The 23,816-nt window shown below is 43.2% G+C and overlaps 1 protein-coding gene across 1 annotated transcript in view; it reads right to left on the bottom strand.

Moving 5' to 3' along the window:
* The window catches only part of CSMD2 (CUB and Sushi multiple domains 2), a 560,683-nt gene that overhangs the window by 224,584 nt on the left and 312,283 nt on the right, over window positions 1–23,816 (bottom strand). Inside the window, exons 11-12 of the mRNA XM_034754071.1 lie at window positions 21,531–21,634; window positions 15,754–15,866 (exon numbers count right to left, since the gene is read on the bottom strand). Of these exons, the coding sequence (XP_034609962.1) occupies window positions 15,754–15,866; window positions 21,531–21,634 (217 nt within the window). The remainder of the gene's footprint in view (window positions 1–15,753; window positions 15,867–21,530; window positions 21,635–23,816) is intronic.

Raw genomic sequence — 23,816 nt, 5'->3', positions numbered from 1 at the left:
AAATGGTAGTTCTGGAAATTTGAGAATAAATCCCGTCTCCTGAAGCAATTAGTGACACTCCTTCATGAAGATACGAATGCATAGCACCCCTTTAATTCTTCTGGAAAGGCATCTTGTAATGACTGTTTAAGAAAAGCTCTGCACGTCTACTTTAGTAAAGTATTCAATGAGATGGGGTCTGTCTCTCTGCTTTCTCCACTCCCCAACTAATGATGACAAAAGGAAAATATGGGGTTATCTTGGAAAGATCCTCTTTTACATTCCACATCACGACTTTGGATTCTTTGATCTCCAGACAGCTCCCAATGTGTCACCCGGTTTTCACACAAGAAAACTTGAGCGTGCTCTGGTCCAACAGGTTCCATAGTCACATCTTGACCCACAACCACATCCAGACCCACAGCCTGCCGAGTCCAGATTTCAATTTCACTGAAGTCTTTCAACCCCAATGTGTTTGTTTCCCTCACGGCATCACAGAACCCCCATATGCCCCAGTGTATCCAATAAGGAATGAAACACACTTAGTCTGACTTCATAGTTTTTATGATCATCTAGTCTGACACAAGCCACAGAAATTAAGTAAATTGCAGAGCTGGGATTCAAACCCAGATTTGAGTCCCAGCGCCTCAGCATAAATCCATCCTGTCTTCTCTATTTATTCTTTTTTTTTTTAACTTTATGTTAGAGGCAAAAGTATCCCTCGACATCCCTTCCTACCAAATGATTCAATAGTGACTGAAATATAAAGAAAAGCAATCATGCATTCCTTTTTACCCTCTCATAATACAAAAACAAGAGGACAGCTCATGATTTAAAAGGCAATACACTTAAAAAGAATAAAAGGAAATAGATTTTGCGTGGTTTGATGCAGTGCATCATGGAACTCTCTGCAACAAGACAGGTATATGAATAATAAGAATATCACCTGCATTATCCCAGCCAGTGTAGACACTTTTACTGGTATCAACCTTCATTTTTCAGGTCACGAATCAACCCCCAAACACTTGGGTTTAGGAACAAATTAGCCCCCTGCATAGTTGGCATAATTATGAGTGTTTTACACTCATCTGGTATTGGCCACTCTCGGATACAGGGCTGGATGGACCATTGGTCTCACCTAGTGTGGCATTCGCTATGTTCTTAAAGCTCTCATTTTGCATATACTGTATGAGTAGGCCCTTTAGGGCAGGAATTGTCTCTTTTCTATGTTTGTACAGCACCCTGCACATGGGGGACTCAATCCTGATTGGGCACTACCATGATATGAACATTTAATCCTTGTCATAATAAGGAGGCCTGGAAGTTGTTCGGCATGAGCAGAGCCTCACTGCAAGGTTCCACCCTTGGAGAGCTCATTGCATGACAGGGGTCTAAGTCTTCGTCGCAGTGGAGGGAGATACCTACAAAATGCAAGTTGGACTGCTAAATGTGTGTCAACATTCTCTCTCTGCATTACCGTATTCCATTTCAACAGCAATTCCCCCATGCAGTTCTAAAGTAGACAGATGACACCTTCTCATGTGGAGATGTACAGGTAGCAAGAGATTAATTATATTCTGACTTTGGGAAAATCGTGTATGCGATTTTCTGTTATCTGCTTTCATACAGCTTCATTTCTAAAGAGTTCCTTCCCTCTCTATCGCTATTAGTGATGAGACTTTATTCCTTTAAAGCCTTCTTCGGTGCTTCAGCACTATTAATCTGTGTTGCATTCATCTCATCTTCCACTTTCTCTGGTTTTTATCTGCATCATCTGTGATCAGCCTCACTGTCTTTTCTCCCAGTTTTCAATTTCTAACACCAAATTGGAAACTTCTTTTATGACATTTCCCTTACAGAGGAAATCACATAAGCCAAGATTTGTATTAATCCATCTAATATTCTGATGTGATTTGAATATCAACAAGTTTCTCTTTCTGTTATATTGACTCTAGGCAACTTTAGATACAGGTATATTTTCAACAGAAGCCACGACAGAGCATCTGGTTTCTGTTATTGCATTTTATGTCATGCACTAAAAAGTCATTGTCAGGTAATGGGGTCCAAAAATATGATCTAACAATTTAATATTCATAGAAAAGTTTTCATGAAGTGTATTTCTTTTCTGCTTTTCAGTGAAAACAATTTGTTTGGATTTAAATATGGCCTTGCAGGCTTTGCAAATGCTGAGAAACAGAGAGTGAAACAGACTAGATACAACAATGAAATTGACCAGTTGATTGCTATTCTCCAAACAGAGCAAAGTGGGAGACCAACAGTGTAAATTATGAAAAGGAAATTCAACTTGTAAGAGTTTTACGGTTATAATAATCTACAGGAAGGGCCTTGCTTAAAAGCATATATGATTGTAACCAAACAGAAATGTGGGCAATGGCCTCAGCTGGAAAAGTCATAAGGCTTTTATACTCATACACAAAGTTCTTGGTCAATTAGCGCCAGCCACTTCTACAATATTTAAAACCCAGACCACCACCAAACGTACTGACTGGTGTGTGTGCACACTGCAGACCTCTGCTGGATGGAGCATCAGCACTGCTCAAATGTGTGACATCAAGATACCTCCTAGTACCTGGATTATCTGCGGAGGAGGAGAGCTCTTAACACTTCCCCAGCTCATGGCAAAAGCCTTGTTTAGCACAGCTAGTAAAGGCCTGTCTCCTTGGGTAGGAAGTCCCATGTTCTAGCTTTGCTTTTAACCAGGAGTCCTGTGTCCATTGAACTGTTGCAACAGGCCAGAATCCACCATTCAAAGCATCATGCCTGACCTGTATGGAAAAGTCCAATGCAATGTAAGGAAAATGTTTACTTTTCCCGTAGGTTTTTTGAAGCATCCGAAATAGAGAATTCTTTCCCTGCTTGCTTTGCGGAGTTTCCAAAAAACCCAAGAAATGAGCAAATTCTCTCAAATTATACACTACTTAGAGTAACTACTACAAAACACACTCAGATGTCTATAGAAGTTCTGTTAATTTCCACCATTAGTTCAGTTCTGTAGGACTTTCCCACATGGGCCCACACACAGCTCTGACAACCAACAACCCATCCAAAGCTGCCAGTTTCCTCATGCATGCAGACGATCAGAAATATTTTTCCATTTTTAGACTGCACCGCATTCAGTGCTGAAGTTGTTAATAGAGGTCAATAGCAGGCAATTAGAAATAATACAAAACAAAGGTTGAAGGTGGGAGGGATTTTGTTAGCAATAAACTCTCCTCAAAATATTCTGCAAACATCCATTAGGAAAGTCTGTGAGCTCATAAAACGATGTCTACAAATAGCTGACAGACAATATACAGCACCTAGAAAGCAATCCGTGTTGACCTACTTCCTTTTAAAAACTGGTAATGTAAAATGTCTGAGACTGAGGAAGAACCCATTCATAGCTTAACAGGAGATAATGTAAAATAAATAAATAACCCACACAGCAGTTAGGAACAAAACTAATGGCTACAAAAGCTGGATGTGCTACTTATATGATGCTGGGATGCCCGAGTTGTATTGAGTCTTCTGGAACTGCTACTTCAAATACAAATCTATTATTGCTTCTTATCCGTCATCGGGATTGAATGGGTCAGCTCTTTGGAGGCTCAGGATTTAGATCTAACACTGGTACCGCCCCCACTGTACATATAGTAAATAAATGCACACACCCACACAATGAACACTTATGAATATATATTCCACAGACTATATAAAAACACATCCCTGCTCTCCGCAGCATGTCCATACATGCACAGACAGACACGCAGAGAAAGAGAGAGACACGATGCCATGATGTAGCAGCAAAGGGTTTGAGTGGAATGAGTTTAGATGGCCTCATGGCTCACAAGTGGAAACTCAGCCCTCCTGACTCACAGCACTGGGCTTTTAACCACAATACCATCCCTCCCTCCCTCCCTTTTGTTGTAACAGGTTATACCCCAAACCCGGAAAGTTGGGCACCCCTCTACAAATGCCTCCATTTACTGATCCCTCCTCCCAACTCACCCTCTTACACGAAAGCCTCTTGCATGCACACCTCAACCATCCTAACATAATATGAACATGATCTTCTTAGGAGTCATTAAATCCTATTAACTGCAGCACTGATATAAACATCTTTCATCAAGACATCTCTGAAAGCAATTTTCAAAGATTAAGGGCCAGATCCAGCCGAGCATTTAAGAACGAGCTTAACTTTTGTCATAGGATTATTTAGCAAAGGAGTAAAGCATCCTTGAAATCAAGCACTTCGCTGCATTGGGACCTAAGTAATGAAGCCGCAGAGAACTCGGGCCTGATTCTCCCCCCTCTGCACGACACCATTTACTCTCGCTAGCATACCTGTGGTAGGAGACACCGGCCTTTGAAATCCAATTAAAATGCCCATTTTAAAATCTCAGTTGGGTTATCTTTTTCAGTTTCCTTCTCTGGGTGAATGTGCTAAAACCACTCGCCGTGTTCCTTGCTGTTGTGGTTTGAACGTCCTTAGGGCTGTTTGGTGAAATGTACACCTCACTTCAGGGTATATTCCACTGAATAACATTGTGTCCCTTTAAAAGGGTCAGTTTGCACAGGGGAGGTGACGTACAAGCCCCAGGGGTGAAATTCTGACCCTGTTGAAGTCAATGGGAGTTTTGCCAATGGACTTCAACAGGGCCAGGATTTCACCCCAGGTTGTTTGCTTTTTTGTAACCATCTCCAAATTTTCAGCTCTGGCATGGGAGGCACAGGGCACTAGGAACCCGAACACAGCCAGGGGGCTGCTGTCAGAGGTGCTGAGCAAGTCCACGTGCCAGAGAACTCAATGGGAATACGGGCGCTCATCACTTTTGTAAAATCAGGCCATGATTAGAGCACGGGATACTCAGAATGAGAGAGGGAAAAGAGAGAAGTGCAGCCACACAAAGAAAGGAAGGAATATCTTCTTTCTGACCTAGTGAAGGGAAAGAATGAAGTTCACAGACACCCGCCAAGAAGCTGATTAGAAGGTCTCTGAAAGCTTCTCGCTCATTCCTATTTGCTTGGGCAGAAAGACTTTCCTTCTGCCTTACGGTATGAACCCCAGGGGCACAAATGGCTCCACAGAGGGAGAGAGATTTAAGGGAGGGAGATGGCAGATTTAAGAACTGGAGTGGAATGAAAGATTATATTGCTCACACGTCCTTTCCCTTCTACAAGGCGTGTTCCTCATTGTAAGCGTCAGGCAAACAAACCAGCAGACTTCTTCATGCCTAGAGCTGGTTGGAAAATGGAACGGCTGTTCTGAGGGTACTTCTAACTTGTAACTAATTGCTACTTGTAGAAGTGTTGTTACTAACACTCTTAGAATTAGTAACTACTACAAAACACACGTCACCCTTTTCATTTTCATACTTTTGAGAAATAAAAATATATAAGATAATATAAGGTAAAAGTCTGAACAAAATGAAATGAGAAAATCTAAACAAAATATTTCAACTTTATCTAAACAAAATGCAAAAGTCAAAATGAACCATGTCAAAACTTTTATGCAAATTTCATTGAAATTCACACCATATTGCAAAACATTTCAATCGGGCTGAAACAGCGTTTTCTAACAAAAAGCTGTTCCACTGAAAATTTTTCAACCAGCTCTACCTAGGCCATATGTAGCTTGGTGATGGGTGGTGGTGGGGAATTTCCATATTGGCACATAATGTGGTAGAAGGAAGCCTGGATTTTCAAAACTACTAATGATTGTGGGTATTTCAGCATCCAGGGGCCCAACCTGAGACATTGAAAAGGGACCTGATTTTCTGAGCATGGGTGGCCAGTATACACCCTCTACGGTATCTCCAGTTTTGCTATCAAAAATGGAGGCACCTAAAATTTAGGTCACTGTTTTCTTAGAGCCCAATCTCAGGCCCCCATGGAGCCTTTCCATTAACTTCAATGGGTAGTGGGAATTAGACCTTTAAAAGAGTGCTTAAACATGGTGCAAAATAGTTAATTGTCTCACCTGTCTAACCTCTTATACAGCGATGCGACTGCGCAAGTAGTTAAGACTGGAAGAAGCTACCTTCTGGAGAGAACTGCAGCACGATCCAGGATGCGCAAGATGCAAGATGCGCAAGATGCCTATTTTCTTTTGTTGGTTCCAGAAGTGGGAATAAAATGTCACGGGAAGAAACAAAACAAAAAAAGAAAACTCCCCTGCCCTCCTCTCATATCCACTGTCTAGGCCAGAGCTCCCGGGCAAAAATAAAATCTGTATCCAGCAGGCTGTCACTCATTAAAATCCCTCATGGCATAATGTCAAATCATTCCAGCTTTTATGATCATCTTTAAAGGTAAAGAGGAACCAGGTGACTCCGAATGCAGCTCAGGTCAGTGGCACTGACTAAAGCTAAAAGCCTGAATGTGTGTTGGTTCAGCGGTCTCCAGCCCTCCTGCTTTATGACAAGAGTCAATCTGTTAAATGGAAACGGGGAGTGGGAAGAAGTAAACAGACTTCAATGCCAGGGAGACTGGGGGGCTTTCCTATAATGTAAGACCAAATAAAAAACAAATATGCACATCTAATCAATGGAGAGCGTTCAGGAAAAGAAACACACAATATGATAGAATCTCAGGGTTGGAAGGGACCTCAGGAGGTCATCTAGTCTAACCCCCTGCAGGCCCAATCCCCAGACAGATTTTTGCCCCAGATCCCTAAATGGACCCCTCAAAGATTGAACTCACAACCCTGGGTTTAGCAGGCCAATGCTCAAACCACTAAGCTATGCATGGCTTCCTACTAGAGGTGGCTTGTGCTAGCAGATCTGGTGTGGAATTCAAAGAAACAAGTAGTCAAGAAGATTACCTTGGACCCCTGTTTTCTGTGGCAGCTCCTTACACAACAAAGATTCGGAGATGCAAAACAGATCTGTGTCTGGGTGTCTGTCTCTGTACAGCGAAAACCTGTTAATAGCAGCCACCAGAGCGACTGTTATAATCCGGACCCCTGAATACAGGAGTAATGCATTTGTGTGATTTGTACATGGGAACCGTCAGAGGGGAGGAGAAAAATTGATCGTCTCTTGGGGCAGGTGGCCATTTGCACTGTGTACATATGGATGGATGCATGGATAGCTCTCAGGTATTTATCTAGCCCCCATAACTGTTGTATCTGATCGCCTCACAATCTTTAATGTATTCATCCTCACAACACCCCTGTGAAATAGGGCAGAGCTGTTATTCCATGTTTCTGATGGGAAATAGAGGCCCCAAGAGACTACACGACTTGCCCAAGATCACACAAGAAGTCTGTGGCAGAGTAGAGAATTGAAGCTAGAACTCCCAGGTTAGTGACTTACCCACTGGACCATCCTTCCTCCCCAAAGCCCCATCTTCACATTATGAGCCAGATTTTCAAGAGCACTCAACTCCCATTCAAAAATGTAAAAAGGGCCAAATTTTGAATAAAAACTTTTAGCATCCATCAGTTCCCATTGTGACACTATTGTATAGGAGTGATATTCCTCATTGCACCTTGGGCAGACCTTTGCAGCAGTGCAAAATGCGTGTCTCATGCTACCAAGGCAGAGTGGGAGTGTTTTGTACTCTACACTGGTGTAAGTGGCACGACAAGGTGGAAGACAGTGAACTATCAGGCTCTATATTAATTATGTTGTATTAATGCACATACCCTCAAATATGTATTGATGTGTGTTTTACATACAGAATAATTACATTCAAATAACATTCCTTAGATTCCAAACTCAAGCATTCAAAAATTAGGAAAATATTTTATAAATTTGAAAGCTTTAAGCAATCTAAATATAGGGGTCACTATCAGCTCCCCTTACAATCTATGTGCATGTGTATACGGATCTGTCTCATCTTATGCTGGGGTTACGTTCTGCGGTCAGCGCGTAAAGCGAAAACCATGTATAGTCAAAATTACATTGAGTGTAATGGCGGGCGGAATCACCCGCACTACAGGAACAGTATTTAAATGGTTATTTTTCTCTTTTGTTTTTGCCGACCGCGTAAAGCTGAATTTGTGCATGTTAAATGCACGTAAGATGCGACAGACCTGTCAACACTTGCATTTGCATATAGATACATTCAGATGTGCATATTTACATACAGTGTGTATGCATACACAGAGGTAGGGAAACACAGAGAAACCCAGTGATCCAAATTGCTTGGGTCGCATGGATTTGATTGAAATACCCAGGAGCTCGGTACAGAGGGAATCTTATGCCTTCAGTTCTGCGGAGCTCCTATATTTCTAAGCTCCATGGGGCTAAAGCGGAGCGCTAAAGCTAAACTTCATCAGGGCTCTCCACAACCAAGCGCTGAGTCAGCATTTAAATTATAGTAAATGCTATTCATTTTTCATCCGCCAAACCCATCCACCTGCAGCACACCATTAGCTGGGGAAAGAGGCCTCCGTCAGCCTCCGATTTAAAACCTAGTCTAAACCCAGTACAAATTCGGATCCAAAAAACACCTTTTCGGGGTTTGTGTCTTCATCAGAGCTGAACCAGCAAACTCTGGGAGTTTGAGTTTGCCCATCATTAGAACGTAGAGTTTCTGGAAGGAAAGGATTATGCTGGCGAATAGCCGGTCAGAGGGGATACAGGCTCTGGCCAACCTCCACTCATACAACTCTTCCAATTTTGATCCGCCAGATCTACAAGTCTTGGGATCTGAAATTCAAGCAATGTTTTGAGGCTGTACATTGTCACAGGAATAAAGATCCCGCAGCGGGTCTCAACTGAACACAAAACACAGTGAACTCTGGCTCACTCTCCCGTACCTCTATTGGGCCAACAGAAGACTTCATCTTTGTAGCAATACGAGGAGATATGAATTGAAAGACACACACAGAGCCTGATCCAAATCCCACTGAATTCAATAGAAAACCAAAACACATCTGCGTCTGACGAAGTGGGTATTCACCCACGAAAGCTTATGCTCCAATACGTCTGTTAGTCTATAAGGTGCCACAGGACTCTTTGTTGCTTTTTTACAAAACACATTGAGTTTAATGGCCTTTGGATGAGGCCCACAGGGTACTGAGTAAGAAAATCACGTACTTGTTAACAGCCACTTTCCCGACTTTACCAGCTCTTCCGTTAACTTCCCTAGCCTCAGTTCTACAGTCCATCATTTCTGATGGCTAGAATGCAGCCCACGCTAGCACTGTGTGGACACTTCATCCCTACAAGCGGTTAAACCACGCACAGATATGCACAAGTCGGTCTTTCAGCTCTGGCAGCAGAGACCCATACTCTTGGATTCAGAGTCTCAGGTTCAATCCATATGCATGACCCAGCTAGGCCATTGTTACAAGCACAGTAAAAGGACACAGGGGAATATAACAGGTCTGTTGTGTGGGAGAAGGGTCAAATTTTGACCAACTCAGAATTCTTGCAAATACAGCACCGGCTAACGACATTAAAATTTGTTTATTCGCTTTTCTGTAGTAATGTAAAGAAAGGCCCGGTGAAATGGGCACCAAGCTAGGAGCCAGGAAATCTGGCCTCTATTCCCAGCTCTGCCACTTGACCTGCTCTGTGACCCTGTTCAAGTCACTTCACCTCTCTTTCCCCTCTATCCTTGGCTATTCAGATTGTGAGCTCTCCGGGGCAGGGATAGTCTTTTCCTCTGTGTCTGCACAGAAGCTACTATAGTGGGGCTCTGTACGTACTACTTTAACACTAATAAATAATGGTCCAAAACACTACCTGTAAGAGCGAGAGGGCAGGATCGGGAGATATTTTGGTAGAAAACAGAAGTACTTTTTTAGATAATTGCAAATTTGTCTCCCCTCCCTGCCCGCATATTTCTTTTAGAGTTTTATACTGCTGCTTAAAACCGCAGTATCTGAGGTCCTTGCACATAAAGCAAATAGCAACAGCGAAATCCCTAGTGGACTCCATGGAATCCCTGGAACTTCTTCCTTTTCAAGGTGAACATTCTGCTTCGGGTAGGGGTTTTGTTTTTCATTTTTTAGATTTTCGTATTAATTTCCTTTTTTCCCCATTGGTAGGGGTTTATAGGGCAGAAAGGGGTGTCAGCGTTGTGAATGTCTTTTTCGAGAGGAAGGCTTGGCAGTGTTTCCTAAAGATGTTCAGGTGGAAAAGGTTCAGAAAAGGGCAACAAAAATTATTAGGGGGATGGAACGGCTGCCGCATGAGGAGAGATTAATAAGACTGGGACTTTGCAGCTTGGAAAAGAGATGACTAAGTGGGGATATGATAGAGGTCTATAAAATCATGACTGTTGTGGAGAAAGTAAATAAGGAAGAGTTATTTACTCCTACTCATAACTCGAGAACTAGGGGCCACCAAATGAAAGTAACAGGCAGCAGGTTTAAAACATACAAAAGGAAGTATTTTTTTCACACAACACACAGTCAACCTGTGGAACTCCTTGCCAGAGGACATTGTGAAGGCCAAGACTATAACAGTGTTCAAAAAGATCTAGATAAATTCTTGGAGGAGAGGTCCATCAATGGCTATTAGCCAGGATGGGTAGGGATGGTATCCCTAGCCTTTGCTTGCCAGAAGCTGGGAATGGGCTACAGGGGATGGATCACTTGATGATTCCCTGTTCTGTTCATTCCGTCTGGGGCACCTGGCATTGGCCACTGTCGGAAGACAGGATACTGGGCAAGCTGGACTTTTGGCCTGACCCAATATGGCCGTCCGTATGCTCTTATGACTCTGGATTTGCCTGATCTCCTCTGGAGATTCACTCCATCCCGGGATCCCCTTGACTGAGAATCTTTTATCTCCAGCTCTCTCTCACTTCATCTTGGGCTGCATGGTCTACGCTTTCCCAGAGGAACAATGGTTCATAGATTGAGCTTCGGTCTTTGATGTAGCCGGCGTTTGATCCCTTAATTGCTTTTAAAATTAGAACCCAGGACTTAAACTGACATCAGAAGCTGACTGGGAGTCAGTCGAGGGGTCTAAGCCCCGGAGAAGGCAGGAGCCACATTCTGGAGCATCATCTTCACATTCAGCTTCAAATATAACGAATGACAGTAATCCAGCCTGGAGGTGACAAATGCATAGATCACTCTGGCCAGATCCTCATGCTGCAGGAAGAGACGTTACCTAGAAAGATGGCGGTGAAAAGACATTTTTGGAAACATCATATCTGATCAGCCAAGCTTAGCAAGGAGTCAAACAGGACCATGAAACCTGGAACCACTTTGATGAATGGGAGCTGTATGCCTTTGATGGAAGGTGAAGACAACTTCTTGGCCAGTTCTTCGAAGCAGTTCCTCTTTTCAACGGGCATCACTTCACTCTTGCCTTGAGCCAGTGGCTTTTCATCCAAGATCTAATTTCCTGTAGGTTTTCTGACATTTTAGTAAAGTGGTCATTGCATCGGTAGTGAACGAGAGATAGAGTTGTGTGTTACGGAAATTCACCCCACTGAGGACTTAAATTAGGGGAGATTACTCAAGGGGATCTAGAGAGACAGACTGCAATCAATGAAAATGACATCCACACAGGGGACTTGAGTTATTGGGAAGGGATTGTGCAAAATGAGTCCACTCAGTGCTTGACAGAAAGCTCCGAGGGACTCCAGGCTGCAAAAGCTTGTGAATCCAGAGGTCTGATGGTTTGTGGGAATCTGCTGGATGAGATTAAACAGCCAAGTGCCCTGTGAATTTGAGTCTGGAAAAGAAAATATTGCGAACTGACATTGCTCATCCACCGTGCCTCTGAACCACGAGTTTAAAACGACAATAGGAGGTCTGCTTTGCTAAGCTTTTATGAAGCGCAAAGAGCCCGTTTCCAAGTGACAGGATGTCGACTAAAGCCATCCCTCAGTTAGGACCTGATCCATTTCTCACTGAAGGCGACGGCCAAGCTCCCATTGAATCAATGGAGCAGAATCCAGCACAACAACACACAGAGCATTTGCAACGAACGTCCGCGGTAGCTGTAAATGCCTCAGGGCCTGGCCCCTCCCATTCTAAGGGAGGCATCATATTTTCACTCGTGTTCTGCAGCGTCAGCTCCTGCCAGTCTGCTTCAGCTTTCCACGTTCAGTTACGGTCAGCTGAGATGCATTAATGGACACTGCAGATGGGGTTTGAAGTCTAGTCCTTCAAAGGGCATTGGAACAGGGAGGCAGCCCTGTCATACACCAAGTTCTCACATAGGGATGTCATGGAGCAGGCTCCTAGGAGCACATGGTAGAATTCTGCCTGCAAATTAAAGGACGAGTCAGAAGGGGACATGATTTCCTGCTACTCATGGAGTTTACTTCCTCTATGGATACCGTCAAAGCATCCCTATCAGAGATGATTTCTCTTTGGAGCTCATAAAGAATCTTCTGGGGAGCTATTACTCTGTCTTTGGGGTGCACGAGCGTGCACTAAATGTCAAAAGACCCTACGCTGGATAGAGGGACGGGAGGGAGAAGAAGACATCCAAGACCCTCTACAAGACCATACCCCATTTCGCAAGTAGAACACCGCACCGTGGCATCAATCAGCTCCATATAGTTTTCAGAGACGAAGGACTTTTCCAGCAAAGCGGAGCTTAATATACATTTCTCTTGCAAACAGAAGGGCTGCCATCCTCGGTTATCGTCCCAAGACAGCGTCTTTGTTTCCCGGGGGAAAAGAAAAGGCCGTGGTTTAGATGTTCAAACTTGTCTAGTGGATTCAGACACACAGTCTCCATTGCTATTGAAAGGCCAGCTGGCATAAATTCGCACAGCTTCATTGTAATCAATGGCACTACACCAATTTACACCAGCTGAGGATCTGGCCCAACATGCCGAACTAGACAGCTTTGAATTCAGCCTAGATTCACTGTCCTTCTTTACTGCGGGCACATGTATCCCTAGGACATGGCTAAGAAAGGTGACTGGTTTTTCAGGGAGCTCCTTCTTAAAACTCTGGCAGCATGTTGCTGCACTCAACATGTTCCTTTCTCTGAGTCCTGAAAAACATGTTTCAATATATCCTTAGGAGTAAGATTAGCACAGGCATTTGAACACCAGCAACGAATGTTGTATTACACTTCAAAGATACACTAAACCCAAGAAGTATGCTAGGATATATAGCTATTTAAACATACTACATAAGCAATACTCTGATTTCCTATTAGGCAAATTCTTCATCTTGACTTTATACAGATCCATTAACTGTGATTTCTTTCTTGCAATTAGGGAAGAGGGTGGCTGTAAAACTGGCAATGAAACTTGTTAGTAAGTTGTGTATAATTTCGTTTGTATTTGCCAAGCACTAATTGCCTCTTACTTAGATGTTTTTTGCTTTGTCGTTTGGCTCAAAGTATTTGCAAAATGAAATGTATTTTATGCAAGTGGCTGATTAGGGGAAAGCCAAGCTATGGGATGGGTCCAGCGTGGGTCCTCGGGGACACCAGACAGAGGTGCATCCTGCGGCTCATGCACTGGTGCTTTTCAGCAAGACCGAAACCAAATTGCTGCCCTAAGACCAGGCAAAGTGCTTAGAAAAAGGACATTGGACACTAGTCAGCGGGTGGTCTTCACTTGTAAACCATGCAAGGGTGGATTACAGCTCAGAAACAGTTTGGGACAGGGGCCACTCATAGGAAGGCTCTATGCCTTTAGGTTCATGCTGGTATCTTGTGAGTTTAGGCTACGATGCACACATGATGAATCTGGCTATGGGGTAAGGAACTAACTTGAACTCCACTCATGCATCTGTCTAACACTTGGGCAGAGATGACATCTCCATGCTAACCACCCCGAATAGGTTAATTCAGGCTACTAGCCAACAGGACCTATTAGCAGGTAACCTTGCCACAATGAACAGCTCTGGGAAGGTGGCTTCAGTCTCTTCTAAGTGAGGTGAAGTTATAGAGAATGTGCATCTTTCACTTAGGTGGGAGGTTCACAGTTGGCTACTTTGTAGGGGCACATTAGCCTGGGACTTCCTGGCTCCTAGTGACCAGGGGTCTCTTGGTCAAGCAACCTCTTCCATCCTGAAGAGGAAGGTGCATTCACACTGATGATAGGACGTTTGTCACCTCCTCCTGCAAAGCCACAGTGCTCCCCTTTCTCCTCTCACAGGTTCTGGGAAGTAAATGAAGTAGCAAAGTGTGGAAAACTATGGGAAACCTTGGCATGTGACTCACCACTGGAGTGAGCACCCAGTTAAAGGTGCTAATGCCCAGAACAGGGAGTGGCATTCATAGACTCATAGACTTTAAAGTCAAAGAGACCATCATGAACCTCTAGTCTGATCTCCTGCACATCACAGGCCACAGAACCTCCCTCACCCACTCCTGTAATAGACCCTCTAACATTCCTTGCACTGCTTGAGGATATCAGACTACTAGAGAGAGACCTCAGGGCCAAAGTTTGCAAGAGACACTAGTGATTTTGGGTGCTCAATTTGAGACATGTTAAAAAGACTGATTTTCAAGAAATGCTTAGCACCTGCTCTCTGAAGTTCAGGCCCCTTGAAAAGCCATCTCAGGTTGGCCACCCGGAAATAGAGGCAGCCAAAGTAACCAGCCACTTTTGAAAATCTCGGAGATGTTTTTAAGGTAAGAGAGGAAAGAACTGACTTCAAACAAGTTGGGAGAAGATTGCCTTTTCTTTTTTTTTTTAAATACACTTTTTCTAATGATCTGGGATCTACAGACCCAATATTGCAAACACTTGTGACCACTGTAAAGATACAAAATCCTGGATTTTTATTTATTTAAGGCTGGGGGTTTTTAAAGAAATCTAAGAGAGTTCAGCATTCCAATCCCAATGAATGTCAATAGTCTACTTTGAAAATCCCAGGCTTCATTCTTACCTTTCCTTTTCACACCTTGCATACATCATTACAATTTAAAGATGTTTATTCTGAACATGCACTAGGCACTATTGATGAGATTGATTATTTACACTTCACACAAGGAAACTAGGCTGGTTATTTTCACTCCCACTTGTTTTCTGAAATATACAAGATCATTGCTATAGCATTTGCACTCCCATCAAAGCAAGGGAAATGCTCAAGAAAACCTACCCTGACCATTTTCATGGCAACAAAATATTATGAAATGTTTTCTATTCAAATTGGGCCAAATCCCTATTTCAAAGAGGGCTGCAGGTGCTTAGCATCTCTGGGAATCTGACAACCTCCTTCCTCCACTTTTTTTGTTTATAGCTGGTATTCTTTGACATTGTCTTAAAAAACCCTAAGCTTTTCAATTCCCTTGTAAAAAAGTTACTGTCTGATATCCATGTTAGACTGATGTGAAAAAAAAAATAAAACAAAAAACAAGGCAACAAAAATAGAACCTTCAAAGAAAACAAGAACTAAAATTACAAGAAGGAAGCCAATATTTTCCCAGTGCTGAATTATGCTGCATAAGATCATTGAAGAGAAAAGCCCTCAGAACTCTTACAGCTTGCAAGACAAGATATGTGACAGCTATGACTCACAGGATAATCTCCTGCTTATTTGGAATTTAGTCTATCATAAATTTTCCATTTTTTCTTGGTACTTCTCCCTTTGTAATATGAAGCACATTAACATATTCAAATACACCATGCTCCCTGTATAGAGTCAGTCATTCAAAGCCCAGATCACAGCCCACTAGCACCTAGTGTCAGGAATGCATCACACTCTAAGGTGCTTTAAAAATAAATATTCAAAAGCTCTGAGTCAGAATCCTCCAAGTGCAATGCCCACCACGGAGCTGTCAAAACTGCAGCGGGATTACATGTCCTGAGATGACAAGATCCACACGAGACCACATCCCTGCTTCTTCTGAGGCAAGCAAATGCCAAGAACTGAACTTAGATTACCTTCATAGGTTGCTTTGAATCCTAGTAAGTTGCGGACGCTGTCTGTCTGGAAGAGGAGCCACATCTGGTGATTTGTGCTGACAATCAGATCAGGAACCGTCGTACCTGTCAAACTGTCCAAAAAAAAAATAATAATGTTTATTTCCCCTACAGGAGTATTTGGCTTGCTGCCCATTTTAAAGACCACATACCCCTTTTCTGTGGGGTAGACAATAACTTGCATCAGTGCTATCATATCTCACTTAAAAAAAACCCTAATTGAGCAAATTTTAGTGCTTCTAAAAGTAAAATATTGATACATCTTCCAGGATCCAGGCTTAGAGTAGGCAAAGGCTAAACAACCTCATCCCAGCCACATTTCTCTCTCAATCCCAACCCACAGCACTGCTCCTTTTCCCTGGGCCAGTCCGAAATGGACTAGCAACAGAAAATGATAGCGGGGCCAAGGTTTGCAATGGTTTATTTTTCCTCTCTGAAGGGCAGCAAGAAACAAATTGATCGGAAGACAGTGAGGTCTAGTGGATAGGGCACTGGTCTCTTAATCAGGAGACTTGGGTTTTGCTCTGCCTGTGACCTTAGCAAACCACTTAGGCCTTGTCTACTCTGCAGGCGGCATAGCTATGACACCAGGGCTATGCTGGCATAACCTCGCGGTGTCGATGCAGCCTACAACTGAAGGGTTTTTTCATCACTGTAGAACATCACCTCCCTGAGTGAAAGTATCCAGGTTGATAGAAGCATCCTTCCATCAACCTATTACATCTACTCCAGGGGTAAGGCCAACATAGCTGCACTGCTCATGAGTGCGCATTTTTCTCATCCCTGAGCATTGCAGCTATGTCTGCTAAAATTGCCGACCAGGCCCTAATCTCTTTCCTCTCCCACCTGCTGTCCAGGTAGACCATAAGCTCTTCAGGGCAAGAGTCAAGCTCTCACTAAGTGTCTGCACAGCGCCACGTTCAGGGAAGCCCTGATCTCAGTTGAGCCATTCGGGCAATATTGTATTGTGGATAACAGCAACTTCCTTTGTCACTGAAACAGGACGCAAAACCTGCAGGCGAGGGAAGCGGGTGACTGAGTCACCTTCATTGCCTCTCCCCCCCACAGTTACTTATAAAGCAAAAATGTAGCCAAATATTAGAAATGTAATTTAATCACATTTCATGCAGCACTTCTCAGCTGACAGGTAAGTTTTCACGGGGACCGCAAACAAACTGCAGACGGGCACAAACACTAGTGCCTCTGCTGATCCTCCATGAACCCTTGATGATGCTGTGATGCCACACCCTAGGGAAGCGCTGGAGCGTTGTTTAAGTAAGGCTCACCCTGGAAAGATATTCTCAGGAGAGCTGAACCAGCAACCCATTAGAGAAATGCCACAACAGATCCATGTTCACGAGCTACAGGGGGCCTCTTATCTAGCCACCCGGACTATTCACCTTATCTTCGTTCAACACACACACACACACACACACACACACACACACGATAATGGAGTAGGGGGCGTGGATCGTAAAGGTGAGGAATTCACTTTGTTTAGGGGCAGGATTTGACTTTTTAAGTTGCCTGGTTTACAGGCAGTGGTTTATATTAAATAGGACTGCTGCAGCTAAAGTATTATTTGTGATGTATTTTTAAATCGTGTTATTCATGTATTTTTAAATCCAGTGCTTACAATGGATGAGGTGGTCACTTTTTGGAACAACTGCATAAACGTACACACACATTTGCTGTATGTCCTGCATCATCCACAGATCTAGCAATAAGAGTGCCTGAAAGTGTGCTTGATTAAATTGATCCCAGAGCTCGTGAGGCAAAATTATTGCAAACCAGCACTGCCTGTGAGCGACCACAGTGGCTGTGCACCGGCAGCACCAATTCCTCTTCGGGGTTTTTGAAAGAGGCAGACACAGGAAGGGAGATGGAGGATTGACAAAGAGGAAAAGATCATTGCTTCAAGGTTTCACACACGCTTTCAAACTTCACCTTCCTGAAGACAGTCAGGCTGAGATGTTCACAGTTGAAGGAAGGATTTGGATGCCCAATTCCAATTAATGTTAATGGACACTGGGCAGTTGAATCCCCAACATCTCAGCCTAAGTGTCTCCATCTCATCTGAAGGACACGGCCGTCGTACTGGGCTGCAAGAAAGGAGAATGACAACCACCAAGCTCCCACAGCTCAGTTTGGCACTCCGATAGTTTACCATTCTGCCCCATTAAAGTCATTCAGAATTTTCCTCTTGGTTCCAGTGGATGCAGGATTCAGGTCCTAACAAGCAGACAAGAACTGGTCAAGGCTAGTGACAGAAGCAAGGCTGGCCGTGGGTTCAGAATCTGACTCCGGCTCTCTCAGCCAGTAGCTGTAGCCAGCGGGAATGCATGCACGCAGGTTTCATTGAATCTGCACTACAGCTGGGCGAATGCTGCAGGATGTCACCCCCCAAATAGTCATTCACTTCTGCTGCCTTTGTGCTCCTTTTGCACCCGCTCTCACTAGTGCATTTTCAGCTCGCACTCTGGGATTGAAAATTCACTCCCTGGACATCTTTGCACCATTCACTTGATGGTAAGAGTTACACTCATCCAGGCAGGAAACAGAAACGATATTGTGTGACTTGTGCAATCAATCACGGCTAAGCAACAGAGATTCCAAATTTGCAGTAGCAAGGTGCTGAGTATCTAATATTAAAAAATGTGGGCCGATTAAGCACCAAGATTAAATCAGGGATGATCTTGATGATAATATCATTGCCTGGCTCTTACATAGTGCTTTTCATCAGCACATCTCAAAGCGCTTCATAAAGTAGAATCAGTGTCATCATCCCCCTTTTACAAATGGGGAAACTGAGGCACAGAGAGGGGAAGTGACTTGCCCAAGGTCACCCAGCAGGCCAGTGGCAGAGCCAGATCTTCTGAGTCCCCACGTAGTACTCTATTCACTAGATCACACTGATTCCATCTGTTCATGGACATCCCACAATGTGAAAATGAGGGACTATCCATTGACTAAATTATTTATTACAGTCTATTTCCTCTGCTCTAATTTCCATGGTCAGACCAATCAGCTGTGAAATGTTCTGCGACACTTTAATTACAAGTACTTTCACAAGTCATACTTCAGAGTTATATACACCGCGGGTGAGAAACGTTGACTCAAATGTCACTGGAGTTCACACTCCGCTGAACAGAGACAGTGCAAAAGAAGGAGAGAAGGCAGAGAGAAATTCCAGAGGAAAAAGAGTGAAAAATGAGGCAAAATGAAATCAGAGAAGCAGACAGACAGACAGAAGCAAAATGAGAAGAGAGAAAAAAATCTAATATTTAATATAATAAGAAATAGGTTATATATAGTAAATAGGGCAACCACTTATGCCAGCCAGGCTTTTGGACAGTTATTCTATGCATAATGCATGGCACACATTTTCTTTAGCTGTAATATATCTACATAAAGAGGAAGGAGAGCCTAGTGGTTAAGGCACTGAACTAGGACCACAGAGAACTTGGATCAGTTCCCAGTTCTCCCAAACACTCTTTGCAATCTTGGGAAAGTTGTAATATGGAGATGATCATCCTTCTCTGCCTCTGCACATGAACTAAAAAAACAGAGTTAAAGACGTTTACAAAACCTCACACTCAATGAGGTTCACCAGTCCCCAATGGTCAGTTGTTATCTTCTCCATGTCAGAGATAGGAAAGGGATGCAACATAAAGGTTAAAGGTCAGACTTGTAGAAGAGGTCAGTATCTGTTCCAGCACCTCAGGGTAGATCTACACTGCAATGAGGCACATAATTGCAGGTGGGTAGGAGTACCCAGGCCGGCTTTAATTTAGCAAGCACAGCTAAAAATATCAGTGAACACATGGTGAAATGGGCTTCAGCACGGGCTGTAGATGGCTTCCCATAACCTTGGGTTCACACTGCCATTCCTAACCCATGTCAGAGTCCATGCTGCAGTGTTTTCACTGCTATTTGTAGCGTGCTAGCTATATTAAAGCTAAAGCTCCCAGTTGCCTGCTCTAACCATCATAACAGGCTGCTTCTCTCTACAAAGCTATACAAAACTACACTGCATTCTCCTTCAGTATATTGTATGATTAAAGCTACGGCTCCTTCCATATACTGGAGCTGGATTTGAACTGATGTCATTTTCAGCAACTGGTGCTCCCCCTCATCCCCTGTCCTTCAGGCTGTGGAGGGGAGATGGGACCTACTGGAATAAGATCAGAGCCACACCCTCAGAAATTGGTAGATTGGAGACTGGGGCTTCCAGGCCTCATTTTCTCTTTAAGGTTTGTCCCATCCTGCTTGATATTTAAGAGAACTCGACTTATCTTCGTGTTGCAGAAGGGTAGTCAAAGCCTGCTGTGGAGTTATTTATTCACAGGTGTGCGCACAGTTTTAACCAGATAATCCACAAAGTATGGAGTAGAGAGAGACCCCAATGGACAACTGAGACCTTTACCACTATGTACACTTATTCCCCTAGGTCCAAATTCTGAGGTCCTGTCTCGGTTTTTACTTAGTCCACCTGAACCTACACACAGTGACCTCAGTGAGAGTTTTGCCTGATTCAGGACCCCAAGAAGTGATGCTTAGATTGTAAGCTCTTTGGGGCAGGGCATGCCTCTCACTGAGTTTGCAAAGCTCCATGTTTACATGCACTTTGCACAGGTAAAGACAATTGCACATGATGCACAGCAAGTCAGGCATGCTCCACTTTCAATTCCTGCTTGTTTAGCATTTCCTCTTGCATTGGATATCTGACCCCATGCATTCCACTTCCTAGCTATTGCTAGTCTCTCTTGCTTTTCTCAGGCAGCCTCACACAAATAATTCAGATACGCCTTCAGCTTAAAGCAAAACCGTCTCTCCAGTTACTATACAGGAGCTCTGTAATGGCGTTAACATCCTCGTAAGTTAGCCCTATCACGAAGTACTTATTTCCAGGCAGTTAGCATGACGTCATTCACCATGGTTTGAATGATCATTTACTATCAAAAGTTGTAGTCCAACCTTGCTTTAGCATGGTAGGAGTGGTCTAGGTTATCAGATGGACCAAAGTCTTTCCTTGGCAACTGAGCAGAATTGCTTAGCCAGCAATGTGACTTTTGCATGCAGAACAAAGATGGAACGTAGCCCTATAAGCAAAAGGATGCCTCACAATGTTCTCTCTACCGAGATAACTGCCACTGCATATTACCTCTGTAAAGGAACCGATATCAATTCAGTGGACCAGATTCTCTATTGCCTTGGGCCTTGTGTAACCATTTACACCGGTGCAAAATGAGCATAAAATGCTACCAACTCAAAATGGTAATGATTTACACGCACTTCGCACGGGTAAAACAATTGCCCAAGATGCAGAGCAATTCAGAATCAAGTGTAATCTATTTTCAATTCCTGCTTCTTCAGTATTTGCTCTCGCACTAGATTTCTGACCCCATGCATTCAGCTTCCTAGCTATTGCTAGTCTCTCTCTTTCTTCTGTCAAGTGTCCAGACACAGAGACATCCCAGAAGGATGAAAGCAGCCAGATGAGGGAACGAAGATTCTGACGGCTTCCCTGGATGGACCTGAAGATAAGGTGACTAAAAAGGAAATACAAGGCTCCAGCAAGAACATTCCTTTCATTCTCTACTGCAGACCATCACATAAAACATTCACTGGCTTCTAGCAAACAGGCCCTGGCCCCTCCAGAATCCAAACACCTACAGTAAATATCCTGATGCAAAACTCGTGTACTGATTTGCACAGTGCTAAAAGAAACTACTTACACATAGAGCACAGTTTTCTGGTCTCCAACCTGCCCTCCATCACCCACTGTCAGCGTGTCGTATCCTCTTTCCAAGTCAAATTCTTCAAAGGTGAGTTTGATAACCTAGCAAAGATACAGCATGTTAATATGAATCAACCATAGAGGCAGCCTGCAGCTCCTCTTGTTTATTTGTGTGTGTGTCTATCGAGGAGCAATTTATAGGTGCATTAAATCTTCTGGACAATGGAAATGGTGTCTGGTCTCACTTTTTATTGCATTGTGGCATTTCTCCCCAGACGCACACAGCTATTACTGAAATCATCTTTCAGATTTCTCTGCTGCGTCTGTCGATTTACCCTATGCATTTACTGATACAGAGACATGCCCATTGAGCTTACAGAGCAGGGATTATATTCGCTCTGCTGGTTGGTCACTATTACCATTCGATTTTCTTTGCAAATTGGGGATTTGGCTTTGGGTGATGGATTTGAATGCACGTGTAAGTGGCATTAATCAGTCAAACACAGTGCAGGTGTGTTTAAAGCAGCCTGGGGCCCTAGGCTAGTCAATTTGGTAGTGGTTGTGTACTCAGGGGGGTTCCTCCCTGGCTTTAGTGGCTGCTCTTTCTCCCTCTGCTTGAGACACCACTGCATTGGTTACACTGGGGGCAGCTCCCCCATCTCAGAGCAATGGTTTCAGGCTCTCTACAGACTCAGAGGTCACTGAATTAGTTTACAGTTGGTTCAAATTTTCAGACTTTTTTCACATAAACATGGGATGGGATTTTCCAAAGCACTCGTGTGATTTAGGAGCACAAGTCCCACTGCAAGTCAAAGAGAATTGTGCTCTAAAGTCACGTAGATGCTTTTGAAAGTTCCACTCATTTAAAAAAAAAAAAATGAATGCTTCATTCTGAAACCGGGGGCTGGGCCCATAGGCGTTGGCCTACTGTGGCTAGACCTTAATTCTGCCCTGGGCAAGCTCTGTAACCTGATGCTAATAATGGCCTGCTTTGCACATCCACAACTGCAATCGGAATCAATGGGAGCTGTCGTTGCTCAGTACTTCTCAAAGGCTCCCAGTTCAGAAAAGTACATAAGCATGTATTTAAATACATCCTTATTTGGAGAAGCACTTATGCATGTGCCTATATGAAAAATACCTTCCTGTGATACTCATAACACCTTGGGATTATCAAATATGAATTTATTACATCTAATCTGTTTTTTTCGACTATTTATGATATTTATTTAATTTTGCATTTCAGATCAGAAATAATCTAAAGTCATAAAGACAGGGACCTGGTCGCCCCAAATGTCTGCACAACACCACCCAAGCACTATGCCAGTAAATAAATCATTTCGTCCGGATTGGGACTGGGGAGTTAGGTATGAGATCGTCAGCTGGTGTAACCTGACAACGCTCCATTGACACCATTGGAGTTACAATAATTTACACCAGTTGAGGAACGTTGCCCATAGTCAATTCTCTATGGGAAGTTATTAGGCATTGAAGCCAATGTAGTTCCATCAAGTTTCATCGATTGAGTATCTGACCCTAGGTTGGTCAATTTCACATTCTGACTCCCGTCAGTTTCACGGTCATGCACTAGCCTGTTACCAAAGATGAGGGAGGAATGTTTAAACCCAGTTGTCACTGAAATTTAAAATAAAATTGTATTAGATGTGTCTATTCATATTGGATTGTGGGTAAATAATAATTATTTAAGAAGTATGTAAAGATCAGTTATATTTGGAAGCATCTCTCCAAAGGGACACCACTGACATTAAAAGAAAACAAACAGATGTCTGTCTAAACATTTTTCATCTACTATAGTTAAAAACCGCATTTAAGGTCCAACCATACAAGGACTTAAGCACATGCATAACTTTAAGCACATGAATTAGCCCACTGAATTCAAAATGAACACAGATTTCAATGGCAATTAAATTAAGTGGTGCTACCCCCATGCTTAAAATTACATGAGTGTGCCAGTATTTGTGGGACCGGGGCCTAAGATTACTATAGTTGCAGTAGACAAGAGAAAAGTGTGGGTCTCTTTTTTTTCTTTTCCTTTTTTTTCCACATTTTACAGCACTTTGTTAAAACTCATTTCTTTGTATTTCCTGTTTTCCTTCATGTTATGTGGGTCTTTCCCACAGCAGCAGGGAGAGGAAAACATTTTAAAAATACAGAAAAAAATGTGAGTGTAAAATCACAACTATTGGCGCAAGGGAAGATGTAGCATCTTAAGCCACTTGTAATTTTATTTATCTATTTATTTATTTTAATTGACCAGGTATCC

This window comes from Trachemys scripta, chromosome 20, assembly GCF_013100865.1.
Source record: "Trachemys scripta elegans isolate TJP31775 chromosome 20, CAS_Tse_1.0, whole genome shotgun sequence".
NCBI lineage: Eukaryota > Metazoa > Chordata > Testudines > Emydidae > Trachemys > Trachemys scripta.
The sequence above is the reverse complement of the archived record's forward strand: the minus strand, read 5'-3'. Positions and strand labels throughout refer to the sequence as shown.